Source organism: Octodon degus, unplaced genomic scaffold (assembly GCF_000260255.1).
Source record: "Octodon degus isolate 3935 unplaced genomic scaffold, OctDeg1.0 scaffold00109, whole genome shotgun sequence".
Taxonomy (NCBI): Eukaryota; Metazoa; Chordata; class Mammalia; order Rodentia; family Octodontidae; genus Octodon; species Octodon degus.
In genome coordinates this window covers 3,983,820-3,999,368 of record NW_004524685.1, presented here as the reverse complement: position 1 = coordinate 3,999,368, position 15,549 = coordinate 3,983,820, and the positions used below count along the sequence as shown (strand labels likewise).

The 15,549-nt window shown below is 34.7% G+C and overlaps 1 protein-coding gene across 1 annotated transcript in view; it reads right to left on the bottom strand.

Moving 5' to 3' along the window:
• Positions 1-15,549, bottom strand: part of Col24a1 (collagen type XXIV alpha 1 chain) — a 403,759-nt gene that overhangs the window by 54,016 nt on the left and 334,194 nt on the right. Inside the window, exon 45 of the mRNA XM_023699052.1 lies at positions 3,280-3,387. Within this exon, the coding sequence (XP_023554820.1) occupies positions 3,280-3,387 (108 nt within the window). The remainder of the gene's footprint in view (positions 1-3,279; positions 3,388-15,549) is intronic.

Genomic DNA, 15,549 nt, shown 5'->3' with positions numbered 1-15,549 from the left:
CCCCCCAAAATGACTTCTTATTGTATCACTTCCAAATATGACAGATGAAGAAACTGGTTTTTAGTGTTCTTGTTTTGTAAAGTCCTGGTCTGGTTTTGGAATCATGGAAATACTATCTTTAATGAAAGCATTTGGCAATGTTCTTTCTCTTTTATTTTCATAGAAGAGGTTAAGTAGTACTGGCATTAATTTGTCCCTTAAGTTCTTGTAAAATTTAGCAGGGAATTCATTGGGTAATGGGATTTTCCTAATTGGTAGGTTTTTTCTTATGGCCTCGTAGTCATTACCTGCTATCAGACTGTACAGATGATTATAACTTCTTTGTCCAATTGTGATATTTCAAATGTGCTTGGAAATCTAACCATTTCCTCTATAGTCTCCAATTTTTTGGATATAGGTTTTTCAAAATGCTTATAATCCTCTTCATTTCCTCAGCAAACATGATTTCACCTTTTTCATTTCTAATTGAATTGATGTGGGTCTTGTCTTGTTTGGGTAAGCTGGGCTAGGGGTTTGTCTATTCTGCTTATCCTTCCTAAGAGCTATTTGATTCATTGATTGTAGTGGCTTTTTTGTTTGTTTGTTTCAATTTCATCTCTTACATTTATAACTTTTCGTGCACTTGTTGTGGATTTGGATTGTTCTTATTTTTCTAGAACTTTCAGGAGCATCATTAAGTTAAATGTTTGGGATTGCTCTGTTTTTTTCTAATATGGGCATTCATAGTTATAAATACCTTTTTATGTATTTAGTATGGGGTATATTTGGTCTCACTATGAAAGTTGGACTAGTAGTGATCCTCGTGTTTTCAGACCCCCAGTACCAGGATTACAGGTGCGTGCCACCACACCCAACCTCAGAGTACCCCAGGGGTGGGGGCCGGCATTGCACACCAGGGATCGAATCCCAGTCCCTGCGTCTGCCTAAGCAGGCACTTTAAACTGCTGAGCTATCTGGCCAGCCCTTAAATATCCTTCTTAGAACAGCTGACATTGTGTTTCATAGATTCTAGTATGTTGTGTTGCCATTATTGTTTAAATCTAAGAAAATTTTAATTTTTTCTTCAATTTCTTCTTTTACTCTTGTTTATTCAAGAAGGCATTATTTAATCTTCATGTGTTTCCCTAACTCCTGTGCTTTCTTTTAGCATTGATTTCAAGTTTCAGTCTGCTGTGATCTCATAATATGCACGAGATTATTTTGATCCTCTTGTATTTATTTAAGCATGCCTTTTGGTCTAGTATGTGGTCTATTTTGGATAAAGTTCTGTATGCTGATGAGAGAAATGTGCATTCTGTCACTGGATGAAACACTCAGCAGATATCTGCATTAAGTTCAATTGTTTGAAGGTGTTGCTCAATTCTAATTTTTTTTTGTTGATTTTTTTCTAGTTAACCTGTGTGTTTGTAATAGTGGAGTATTAAAGTCCCCCACTATGATTGCTTTTTTTTCTTCCCCATCACCACTATGATTGTGTTGATGTTTATCTGATCTTTTAGGTCCAGTAGTATCTGTTTTATGAAGTTGGATGTATCAGCATTTGATGCACATACAGTGTAACTGGTTCACAAATTCATTTTGTTTGTGAACACTTTTATTCACAAATGGAAGTGTGTTTTCATAATTTTGTTATTGCTTGTAAACTCTACATTGGGTGACAAACATGACTATCTATCCATATAAACATAAGTATGGGTATCTTTTCCAAAATTGTGGAACAAATTAGGTAATTATTATCTTTTTCTATTGAACTGTCTCTTTATCATTATGTAATGACTTTTGTGTCATCTGATCAGTTTTGTTTGAAGTTCACTGTGTCCAAGAATAGTGTAGCTACACTTGCTTGCTTTTATGCCCTTGTTGTGTGGAATAGAATTTTCCATCCTTTGATTTTTTAATTAATTTTATTGAGAAACAAATAGGAATGAGACAGCTTCAAAACAAGTTAGTAGGATAGTTACAACAATTAATACATTGCATATTGTTGTCTTCATAGTGGTTATTCATAGTACAAGATGCAGACATGATATCTTGTCTAAACACTGTTAGTACAAATCTTTCTTCTCATTGAATTAAGAGAAAGTAGCTGTATATTGATCCTAACTATTTTGTATATACAGATACAAAATGGTCCTTCATTTATATCCCCTTTTTTGTTTAGTTTTGTCAGAGATGGCTATTCCATTGTCATTTAAATATTGTAGGTGCATGAATTCAGCAAAATAATCCAATATAGTCCCAGTAGTCCATAATAGTAGTGGGTTATCCATAGGCATCCTTTGATTTTTTTGCCTACAAGTTTCTTTAAGGAGTGTGCCTCTTGTATGCAACATGGAGTTAGATTTTGATTTTTCAGTCTTTAAAATCAGCAAACTATGCTCATTTTCTTGAGGCAAACCTACATTGTCAGCGATTTATAAATATAGAACCTTTATGTTGTCACATATAAGACAGGAATATTTATTATTTATTTTCTCAGGTTTAGCATTGCTCAGCTGTCTTGGGTTTCAGTGAAAAGGTAAATTCATGGAATAAACATTATTAAAAGTCTAAATTGTATGTACTAATCTCTAAATCCTATATTTTACAGAGAAGTTTTGTCGGATGCAAGACTTAGTTACTGTCACTTTGCCTGTGAGAAATAATCTATACTATCATAAGATTTACTAATTGGTTGGTTACAGTTATACCTAGAGGAACCAAATGCCTAGTAAATATAATTTCTCTGAAGGCAGAGGAAGAAGAAAGAATAGTTCCAAATTTTTCAAAGATGGGGGAGAAAGAAAAAAGGGGAAGGAGTGTGTGTGTGTGTGTGTGTGTGTGTGTGGTGTGGTGCACATGTATGTTCATTTGTGATGAAAGATATTAAACCTAGGGCCTTGTGCATAGTAGGCAGATGCTCTACCCCTGAGCTACACCTTCCCATTGAAGCAATTTTATTTTATTTTTTGGTGGAACAGGGGATTGAACTCAGGTCCTTGCGCTTACCAGGGAAGTACTTATTCCACTGAGCCATCTCCCCAGCCCCGAAACAATTTTAAAAGAATAATTATCTCTTAATTAATGAATTATGTGTTATATCAAAATACATGCACTATGACTATCACAGGAAATTGATATATACAGGTTATACACTTATCTTTTTCCCTAATGTGTTTTTGGCATTAACCAAATTTTATTAACAGCTATTAATCTTACAATCCCATTATCTAGACAGTGCACACAGGCCAGCAATGTTCGCCAATATTACTCAACCACCAGGAGAAAACATTAAAGTACCTTGGGGCCTAGAGCTCCAGGACTTCCTGGAAGGCCCGATGAGCCCTTTGGTCCTCGAAGACCTGGAGATCCATTCAGTCCTGTTCTTCCTGGGCTGCCTCTGATGCCCTAAATAACACAGATAAGAAATAAAAACTGGGAAGTTTCTAGAACATTAATCTAAAGGCTCTGTAAATGTAGGGAATGTTGTGTGCTGAAAGGTTGTTGTTGACATACTGTCCAGGGGTTTCCCAAATGAGTAAAACAAAAAATGTTTGGGAACACCCATCATTCTCTTGAGATCTCTAATTACAGTTATATAATGATCTTGGTTTTAAAAATGAAAACAGTGAGGCAGTTTGAAGTCTGCCAGAACCTTCTGAGTTATACAGTCTGTGTGTGAAGTAGGTTTTGTTTTATTCTTTTTGTTGTCTTTGACAACTCTAGAAACTGAGTAATGTCTCCTTATAAAGAATACTCTATTCCACAACCACACAATTCTATCAGACTTACCATAAATAGTTTGGGAAGAAAGTTAAGAAAGAAGACTTAAAACCAAATCCTAAATCAGTGCTGGTAAACTATTGTTTCCAAGGCAAACTCAGTCACCTATCTGTTTGTGTAGCTCCTGACTTAAAATTAGTTCTTTTACCTTTTTAAATGTGAAAAATCAAAAAAACAATACTTAAATGTGAAAAATATGTAAAATTAAAGTTTTAGTAAGTAGAAATAAGATTTTATTGAAACAGTCACTATCCTTTATGTATTTACTTTTTTGGGGGATGTTTTTGCCCTACAATAACAGGATTGAACAGTTATAGCAAAGTTTCTGTGGCACCATCATTGCTTTACAGTGCTGTTTGGTGAATAGGAAATTGTAATTAGGCATTTATAACTTGACAGCATTTCAAGTGGAAAAGTACTTTTTTCTGTGACCTTTTGTTTTATTGTGAATACATACTTATTATGTAAAAAAAGAGAATGGTCTTTGCTGTTTTTAAGACACAATAGAATGTAGATCACTTTATCAAATGACAAGACCTTGTATTCAATATGCAGTGATACTGCTGCTTTTCTTAAAATACATTTAGCATACACCAGCATTGTTAGACCAAGCACCCAGCACAATATTCCCACTGGACATGAATATGACAGTGAGTTTGAAAATGTAAAATGGGATATCTTATGACAGTAGAATTCCTTCACAAAAGTTGGATGCTGTAGTAAAAGTAAGTTTCTATTTTCACTCTGAAAATCCCATGTTTTGGAGACTTAACTGAAACACATAGAAAACAAACTTGCTTATTAGCCTTTTGGTAAGAATAATTGCCTGATATGTTGAAGACACTGGCACAATATCGAATCAATTAAAAAACAAGGCAAATGATTTTGAGTGATTTTCTTTAATTCTTGATCAGTCAGTAGAAGACGATATAGTTCTCAGTTGTTTGTTGGAGGAGTCAAAACTGAGTTTGAAGTAATGAAGAATTAACTTCTATGGATAACTTGTGGGGTAATGATGAGTGAGGAATTTTCAGTGTTAAGAAAACACTAAATTAGTTCAACTTTAAGTGGAATCAGCCAAGAGGCAATGAAATTGATAGTTGTGGCTTAGAAAAAGAGTTATGTTATAAACTTACCTACTTGTGAATAGGTAAGCTGTTTAAAGCTGTGAATATTAAAGTTCTCTGAGGAAAACCCTTTAATTTAGCATGTGTTACTAAGCCCATGTTAAAAGTGAACCCCAGGAAATTTTACAGATCAAAATTTGTTAGTTGTGTGAAATTTCTGTCAGAAATAGAAAGAGAATAATTGGACTTTTCCTATTACGCACAAGTTAGATGGTTTAGTGGGTTAAAGTTTATTGAGATTGTTTTTTGGAAGGAAGATTGTTCTCAATACAAGTGAACAATGAAGGGCTTTGAGAAAGGTTTCCCTATAGACTTTATAATGGTTATTAATAAATTAGATCCAAAATTGCAAAGCAAAATAATGTTTATGTGTGAAATACACACTGTAGTATAGTCAGTTTTTACAATAAATCACATGTAATGTTAAGCAGCAACTTACTGTGCTGTTGAATATTAAAACAAGTGAAAATTTTCATTCTCACATAGATTTACAATGGATAGATTTTTCTGGTCTCAGTTTCAGAAGCATATTTTAATCCTAGATGCAAGAAATTTCTCTATTTCAAAATCCATGTGACTCTTTATTTGGGGAGTGTCCACAAAATCTTCAACTGGAAATGATTAAGCTACAGTGTAATGATATATTAAAAGACAAGTTTCAAGGGAAGAATCTAATAGAGTTTTATAAATTCCTTCCAAGCAATGAATATACTTAATTAAAGTCATATGCTGATGAGCTGTAGTGTTTGATAGTGTCGATCTGTGTGAAAAGAATTTTAAAAGGTGAAAGATGTAAAATATTCAAATCTCATTACAATTCAGCATTACCAGATGAACAGAAAGCTTTTGACAGAAGAGAACTATAATAATTTAAATATCATCTCCTGCAAAAATTGCCATTTTTCTTATTAGTGGCCATTATAAAAGCTGATTTTCTAAAACATTTTTGATGCCATGAGTAAAAATTTTATGAAAGTTTCCCTCTTGTGTTATGTATCATGGGCTAACCCAGTGACCATTGGGATTCCTCTCTCTTATATTAGTTCTAAGTAACACCCTTGGTTTTGTTTCTTGTCTTATGATACCTAAAATATTTATGTGTACGTACAGAAAGAATTTGCTGACCTCTTTACTAGAAGATAGTTGCTACTTTCTAAGTGACACCTGGGATACAAGATTGGGTTATCCAATAGTTCTTCCTATGCATTCAAATAAAAACTAAAAAAAAAAAACAACAAAAAACCCCCTAGGGCTATGGAGATAGCTTAGTGGTCTAAGTACCTGCCTGGTTTGCACAAGGACCTGAGTTTGATTCCTGGTACCCCATGAGTGCTAGCCCCAGAACCCTGGGTGTACCTTGCCAGCCACTGAAACGGCATGGTGGTGTACCCCTGTATCCCCAGCACTGGAAAGGCTGAGACAGGAGGATCACTATAAGTCCAAGCTGCATAGCAAGACCCTGTACCAGATAAATAAATATTTTAAAAAATTAAAAAGAAAAACAAAATCAGAGATTGATTATCACATAGTCTAAGGATGATACCATAGGAAGTCCTCTGATGAACACAAATACAAATATGATTCTTGTTTCCATAATATTTCTATCACTTAATTTTTAGTTTCTAAGGATGATATCATGGGAAATCCTCTGGTAATTATTTATATGCAATAGAGATAGGCTAGGACAGAGGGAGAAAGATTTACATTGTGGATTTAGGATCCGGGTGGTATGGTGTTTCTACATTTGTACTCTTTATCCTAAGCATATTAATCTTTCCTATTTCTTTCCTGTTGCTTCTTACTGTGTGTTTTACATTATCTAATTTGTTCTGTAAGCCTTTTTGTTCCATATACCTGGGATAAATGACCTGGTAATGAACTTTCCATATGAACAATGAGAACTCCAGGGTCATGTGATGGTGCCAATGTTGGAGCTCATGAATACATGGGAGATACAGTCCTGTAGTCCTTTGAGACTTTAGGATACAGACTTTCAAAAAAGGGGAAGAAAACTGGTGTTACACTGATGACCAGGTCTCTAGTGAGACTATGACTTTACCTAAATTCATATTTAAAAACAAATTCTGATGAACAGAATCTCCCTAATTAAAAGAAAAAAAAATGAAAACCAAAAATATCTAAAGAAATCAATGACTTACAAAAATTGCAGATTTTTACAAGATTGTATATAAAATGTGAAGAAAGGGCATGTAAGAAACAAGAAGACCTACAAATTAATTACATATTTAAACTGGTAAAAATTAAGTTATAAAGGTAGATCAGTGTAAGGATAAAAGAAAATAAAATTGTGGGGTTTTTTGGTGACCTTCTTCTCTCTAGATTACCATAAAAGTAGATAATGTCATAGGGAGTTGCATTATTTACATAAGGTACCCTTAATCTATATGATTTAAAAAAAAACTTCACACTTTCATAATTCTAAAATATACTAATTCACCTCACATTAACTAGAATTCTAAGCATTTTTAAAGAACATATTTCCCAACAGAAAAAAAATACATCTTTTGGGTTAGATGTGGACAATGGACGTTCAGTCATGCTGAACACTCCTGAAATAAATAGATACTTTCAGATGAGAATAATAAAGAATAATTAGATCTAACTAGAAATACTACTTTGGGTTAACTAGAAACTCAATTTTATTTTTAATCCTATCAGATATTCAATCCAGCCCAATGAATATTTTCCAAATCACTTACTATTCATGTTGATTTTTCTAGACAGAAATTTAAGGATAGTAGCAGAGTGTTCTGTACAAAGTTCCAAAGAGTGTTTTATACAAATAAAGAACAAACATTTTTATTATGAATACACAGATGGATAATTAATTTTGCTTTCAAGAGAAACAGATGCTAATCCCTAGGCATTCTTTCCAGTGTTTTCTAAATGATTTGTCTAAACCTATTCAGCAAAGGGAAAGTCATTCTGGGAAAAAAATGAAAAGTAAACAAAATCATAGTAGTTATAAATTTTGGTCAGAGATGCTGTGACCAATGAATAGTTTACCTGAGTCTTAATGACTAATATAATGACAAGAGGAAAAGTACATGATTGTGTTATGGCCAGAGAGTCCTATTATTGTCAGACAGAAGCCAATCTCCCTACAGAAATCAATTTTGAGCCTGGCAACAAAACGTCTATTTTGATCAGACTGAAACTTAATGGCTGCTCATGCTTTGAGACTAAGGCAACAAGCATTGTACTTGAAAGTAGGCAATAAAAAGATCGATCACTCCAAGTACCTTTTATCCAATGCCTCTTGTGTATTGGTATTATGGTTATACTGCTTTATTTCACCTGAAGACAGGGTAAAAGAGTGCCTTGCTTTTCACTTTGATGTCTCCTTTAGGTATTGAAAGGTATCAGAAGGAAAAGGGGGGCTACCTGTACATATTTAGAAGAAAGACACAGAGGCATGTTGCAATGATGATGCCCGGTACGTATGTAATAGTGAAAGATACCAAAAAGAATATTATTCTGTTAGTTACCCTGCTCCTGTCTTATCTGCAATAGAATTGAAACACATATATTAAGAAATAATAAATACATAATATTTATTAAATTTTGGCAATGATAAAAGTCTACCTTTTAGATAGGATTAGCAAAGAAATGCTACCTATAAAATTATGCTGAGTGAAATACTACATATTTATGATGCCAATTTCATTAATTTTTCAATAGTACAATGATATTTTTAAAAATGATGTTGTACTACACAGGAATTGTTTTTTCCTTGAAGTACTACCTTAATTGTTTTTTGTAAAATAACTTCTTTTCCCTTTGCCGTCCCTACTGCCAACCACCTTCTGTACAAATAACATGGTGGTCATATGGTTACTATGTGAGAAGATAACTAAAATTTTGCTTTCTATAGTATAAATAGTAAGTATGATATACTAAAGTTGCTTCAGTATTAGGTTGTCTAAGTACTGTATTTTTTTCTTAAGCCAATAAATAATAAATGTAATTTTTTGCTTCCTTTAGTAACTAAAAACACTATTGAAGCAGAAATTCCTCATTTTATTTAGTTTACTAAATATATTCCTCTTATGAAAGAATTGGCTGTTTGAAAATATGTGGGATAGTAATTATTAGGTGATTATACATAAGGTTAACTTCTACATAAATAATGCACCATTCGTATCATTTTCCTACAGAGCCAGTCATAAGTAAGGTAGCCAACTGCTAGAAATAAGATTTATGAATGAGCTTTATGCTAAAGTTAGGACTTTAATTTCTAAAATATGAAAGCTTAGGGAATTGGGAGCTGGGCTGAAGTAAGTCTTGAGGTGGTAAAAATAGGTCTGTTCGACCTATGTCCATTCTTAATAGTAAACAAAACTACCTTCTTGTTCAGATGTAATGAATATACACATTCTGCTGCTGCTTGAACTAACAGAAATTATTTGTATCTTTCCATTAGAACAACTAATAGTTTATCAACCCTGAAAAATGCACAGGGCAGAGGTCATTAGATTATTGGACAGAATAAGGGTACTCTGCGAAATTTCTTTTATCCAGGTCTCAAAACACAATCACAAGGTGACTGGAAGAGGACGTTTTATCCATACCGTGGCTCTTAGACATTATAGGCTCATATCTCTATAGGAAAAAAATTGCATCTTTTTACTTAAACATAGCAAGGACTATACTGAAACTATCTTATTCAATTCACCAGTAGTCCCATGAACATGCCAATTTTTCCTGACTGTCAGAGATTTCATTTGGTACTCTTCCCACAGCAAGTTCTAGCTGGCTCAGTTTGACCTTCAACTCTCGGCTCAAGTGAGGCTTTCTAGTCTACTCTACATGTAACCTCACTTTCCCACTGTATGAGGCAACTGTCCATGACATTGAACACAATGTGGGAGTCATCCACTATATTTACTTATTTATTGCCCATTATTAAATCATTAGATCAATCTATATTAAATTTTAATTTTTAATTTTTTAAAAATTTATGTGTGTGTGTGTGTGTGTGTGTGTGTGTGTGTGTGTGTCCAGCTCAGCCCACCAGGGGGCGGGGCTGGCTGGAATGTGGTGCTGGGGGATTGAACCGCGGTCCCTGTGCTTTGCTAAGCTTGTTCTAAGTAGGTGCTTTAGACCACTGAGCCATCTCACCAGCCCCTAAATTTTAATTTTTAAAGGTCAAGTGCCAACAAAGTTTTGCTGCTCCATGTAGGATCCATTTTATGAGAGAAGTTTTGCCTATATGGTTATTATGTTTTGTAACTATTTGCTCATATGAGACATTGAAGCAAATATTTACTGAATTAATGTTAGGCTATGTCTATATTGTGGAAAGATGATATTAAATAAGTAGATGCAATGTATTAAGTCTTTATATACAACATTTCAAATAATGCATTAGGTATTTTACTTATTCAATAAATGATGCTTAAGCTATTAAATAGCTAGTACATTTAAATTTTAAATCAGGTCTCCAAAGTTGGGTTTTGATTTAGATTATTTGGTATTTATATTTCTTGGATAAAAGTAATTTTAAAGGAAAGTACAGGAATGATGTAGTTGGGGTGTCTTAGTCACTTTATAAGCACTGGAACACAATACTTAACATGTACAACTTCAAGGAGGAGAGATTTATTTTAGATCATGGTTTCAGTGTGTGGTCAGCCAACTCCAGAGCAGACTAGCAGAGGTGCAAAAGGAAGGGCAGGTGCTTACATCAGAGTGGTCTGGAAGCAAGAGAAAGGGAAAGAGCCAGGGAAGGAGACACACCTTCAGGTCACACCCTCAATGAGCTGCCTGTCTTGACCAGCCCCACCCACTAACAAGTCAACTGTAGTGCCCCGATGGTTGAATACTCTTCCAAAAGCCCTGCATATGGGTGCCTGAGGCTTGAGGAAACATTCTCAATTCAAACTATAACGTTCTGACCCTGACCTCCAAAAGATTCATGTATATCTCTTTATACAAAATGCATTTAGACTGTCTCTAAAAAGCCATCAAACTTTTAACAGTTTCACCATTGTTGAAACATCCAAGTCAAGTATCTGAGACACCAGGCAAATTCTTACCTCTGACACCCTGGAGAAGTTGACAGTTAAACACTTTTCAGCATACAATGGAAGGGGGTAAACATTCTGAGGAATAGGGAGGTAGAAACTAATGGAATTAAAACAAGATTGAAAAATCCAACTTTATGGGGTCTTCACTGCATTTTTAGTTTCACACATTATACTCTCAGCAACACACCACATGGCCTCCCAGGCCTTCTCCTGAAATCTGGATGGAAGCCTCTCTGATCTCATAACCCTAGCATTCTGCGTACCTGCCAATCTAGAATCATGTGAATGATGCCAAGGTCTGAGGCTAGGCTTCAGCAGTAGTCAACCACCACTCTCTCAGCCACAGACCATGGCTGTAGAAGTCTCAGTGCATTGATAGCAGGTCACAAAAGAGTCAGAGAATGCATTCCCTAGGTGGATACTCTTGAGCAAAGTGCCTGTTTGCTCTTTTCACATAGCAAAGTCTTTTAGTTTTGGACAGCTGCACCTGTGAAGGGTGAAGGCATCCTGGGAATCAGCAACATTTGTTTAATGCAAAGTACTTCTTTCTTTTTAATGCTAATCCTTTCAGCAGCCAAACTGCCTGAGACCAAATTTTTAGAGGCCATAATTTTGTAGGACTCCTACATTGTAAGAACTTTTTTCCTTGGTCACCATCAAAAATTTTGAAATTATTTACCTCTACTTTTTGTTTTGTTCTTCCTGGTAGATATAGTTAAAAGCTGGTGGTAGTATCCATTCCACAGTCTTGACTTTGGGATGCCTTGAAATTTCCTCTGAGAGATTAGTCTGCTTCCTTTAATCTCTATCTACTGCAAAGTCTTAGGACATGAGAAAAATGAAGAGAAATTTTCCACCATAGCACCAGACTTATGGTCTTCGGGAGGACTCCAAACACCTGTGGATTCCTTGTTCCCAACTGAAATATTCTGAACTTCATTTTTACCAACTGCATTTTAATCAGAATTCTGCTCTTCTGAGCCCTGACTAGAATCTCTCAGAAAACTCAGCTTACAGTACTTTAAAGCTACTCTAACCAGCATCTTTTCAATCTTCTGCAAACCAAAGTTTGCAAAGATTTCTGAACCACATAGTAAGTCACAGCAATGACCCCAGCACTCTGTTAGCAAAATTTTCTTAGTCATTTTCTTATTGCTTAAATGCATTACTGACACCCACAGCTTGTTTTAGCTCCTGGCAACAGTCCTTGGTTGGCTGGTTTCAAGTGATAATGGCACGACAGAGAGAGACAGTGGAGTGAATCTGCTCAATCATGCCTGCCCGCAATATGGGAGAGAAAACTAAACCAATGCCATTTTGTGTTCTAGTGTCATTTTAAAACTTAAAGTTTCTGTTTCCTTAAATTTGCTTCTTGTAAATGTTGTCATAATCAGCTAACCTGATATTGCTCCATGCTTTGTCATAAAACTGCCTGTTCCCTACATAAAATGTTGAGCACCTTTATTCCTTTGTCACAAGCTAAGCCTTTGCTTTACAGTATTTCTGTAGCTGCACTAAATCATATCAGGAGCACCCTTATCACAGACCTGGAACTAGACCCAAAACTAGAACTGTGTAACACTTATAACTAGAACTGTTATAATTGTATTATAACTCTGAAGGTTTGGTACTTGGTTATGTATTGGCTGCCCACCACCAGCCCCTATTAAATTTGATTGTCTCTGCATCCAACTTCCACAGTGACTCAATTAAATAAGCATGTTTGCTACCACACCAGGAAATAGAGGGAAAAGAGAGGGGCAAAGAAGGCAGATATACTCCTTTAGGGATCATCACAAGAACCTGCCTCTTCTAACAAGATCCCACCTCCTAACATCAGGTCAGTTATATCTCCCCAAAGGTCCACCTATGAAAGAATGAAGTTTGGGTGGCATATATTTTATCTAACAGTAACCCTCTTAGAAAAAGTTGATATGAAGACAAATAATTAGCTTGTATATTATCAATGCTCTGGTGGAGAAAGTGCCTTGGTTATATAGATGTTCAGAGAAGATATGCTTAACTACAATTCAGGAGACTTGAAGGGAGTCTAGTTTTGTTTGAACACTGAAAGATTAAGAAATTTGTATCCTAAAGATAGAGGGAAGGATGTAATAGCTAAGCAGAGGGAATGAGTTACATGTATAAGGATAATAAATTCAGGGAAAAAATAGTATTTGGAAGGAATGTCTAAATAATTAAGCATACCTAACATAGCATAGTAGTTATGAACGTGGATGCTGACACTAGATTGCCTGGCTTTGAGCCCTGGCTCCATCTTGTGTTGCCTGTGTGACTCTGGGCAAATGATTCAGTCATTCTGAGTCTCAGCTTACTATCTTTTTTCAACTGGAGATAATTTTATCTACTTCATGGAGTTTTGTGAGGATTAAAAAGTACACTATCTTCACCTTTAATAACGCTGGACACATATGGAAGTCTCCATTTAGTAACTTGTTATTATAACTAAAATACACAGCACACTTGAAGAGCAAGGTAATACACGAGGCTGAAAATATAGATTATAAAGCAACATCATTCTACAAAGACTATGGACTTTATCTGAGATAGGGATCTACTGAAGATGAAGTAGTAAAGTTATATTCTTCTGCCAATCTTTCAGTTCATTGCTAATAAGCAACCAACTGACTGGGCTTCATCTGCTCTGGAAAAGGTCCTAATGAGCAGAAAATGGGCCAAAACAAGCAGCAAGGAGAACGGAAGAAAGCCGTAATCAGAATGAGCCATAACTGGATAACCAATCTCCTAGGAATGAAGAGTTGACAGGATGTGTTAAATGGAGATTTGGTCAACGCAGGTATAGTTCTCCAAAATACTGTGAAAGAAAGAAACATCTCTTTTCTGAAACAGAAGTTTCCAGAGTGTAACTGGCTCGAAGGTTAGAGATCACACTGCCCAGATGGGTGCCAGGACTGCTAGTTTTCTAATGGAGGCCTCCCTGGTGGGCCTCCTATTCTGTGTATGAATTCAAATAGGCTGATGGAGTGTGTTTTTCCTCTTTATGCAGTACTGGGCACAATCCAGAAATGAAAAACTCAAGATTTTCAATTTTTCTTTAAGATGAGAATCTCACAGAGACAACATTTAAGCCTGTTTTTACCTAACAAATTGCAAAGTCAATAGTAAACGACATTGCTCTAAATCATTAATTTTGTTTCACTTCTTCCTTTCTAACAACCAGTTTTATTATTTGTAGCAATAAAAAAAAATAAAAACGACTGGTAAGTCTCAGTTTTGGTGACAAATGGATTTATGATTTTTGCAAGGAAAAGTTGTTTTCCTTTTTTCCTAAATGATTAAGGTACTGTGTTTGTACAGAAGTCCAACTCAATGAAAACAGCATGGTAGACTCATTTACTACAGATGTGCTAAGTTGACTGGCCTCACAACACTCATTTTTACAGAAGGAAATTCACAAGGGCAGCTTGAGCCTCCCCAGTACTGTTCATCAGTTACAGTCACATGATCTTGAAAAAACATTTGAAACAGAAGGGTGAATATGCCAGGAATTCTTTAATTCCTTGGCCACATTAAAAAAGAAAAAAGAAAGAACATTGTTTAGGAAAATCAGGCAGTTGCATAATGCTCCAAATCCCAGAATAAATATTTTTCTCAGTGGATAAATCCAACAGTCTTTAAAGGTAAGCCAAGAAACACCATGGTACCATGAAAAAAAAAAAGACCAATAGAAAGATATATTATCCTTTGTTTACAATATTCTGGAAAACTTGCTAGTATTTAGGGACAGTATTATTTTATTTTACTTAGTTTTTCTACTATCTTAGTAGGTTTAAGAAATCATTCTGTTAGAAATTACTTTCCTGTTCACCAAAACAGTATTTCCTTGGACAAATTCTTTGTAAAGCCTTATAATTTCAATTTCATATCAAATATTCTACAGAAAGCAGAGACATTAATAGAAAATATTTCCATGTTTAAAAATACCAATAGCATATAAAATCCTTGATGTTACAAAGGGGATTCCTCAAGTTTTTTTTTTTTTTTTTTTTTTTTTTGTTTTTTTTTTGAGCTGCAAAACACTTCAACATGATGACATCCTAATATACTAGGTATGCATAGCAATTTTTTTTTACATTTACTCTGTACAAATGTTGAAAAGTAGTAGACAGTGACTTATGATCTGCTAGCTAATTGCTTACTAATGACAATACCAGATGCTGTTCAACTATGAGATATTTTTTCTTGGTTTCCAACATATATAATAGTATTATATAAAATGAAGACAGTTGTATGTCTTCCAAGGTGATTTCAATGTCTTTTACTCTTTGTTGTTATTTGAGCAAGTACCTTCTTGAATTGCCTTGAATCTCATTATAATGTTGAACATGTCTTATAAATGTGAGGGAGGATAAAAATATCTTTAAACATAAATGACTGTAAAGATCTGTCCTACAAACACCTATGCTGATAATGCTTTTGGAGGCAAGTAGTTAGTAGAAACAAATTCAGGACATTCTGTTCTGCCATAAAGAAGGATAAACTTGTAAACATAAGAAGTATATATTTCTTTATGCCTATTTTAAAAATATATTCTAATTTTTAAATGTTTTTTATCATTTATGTATGAA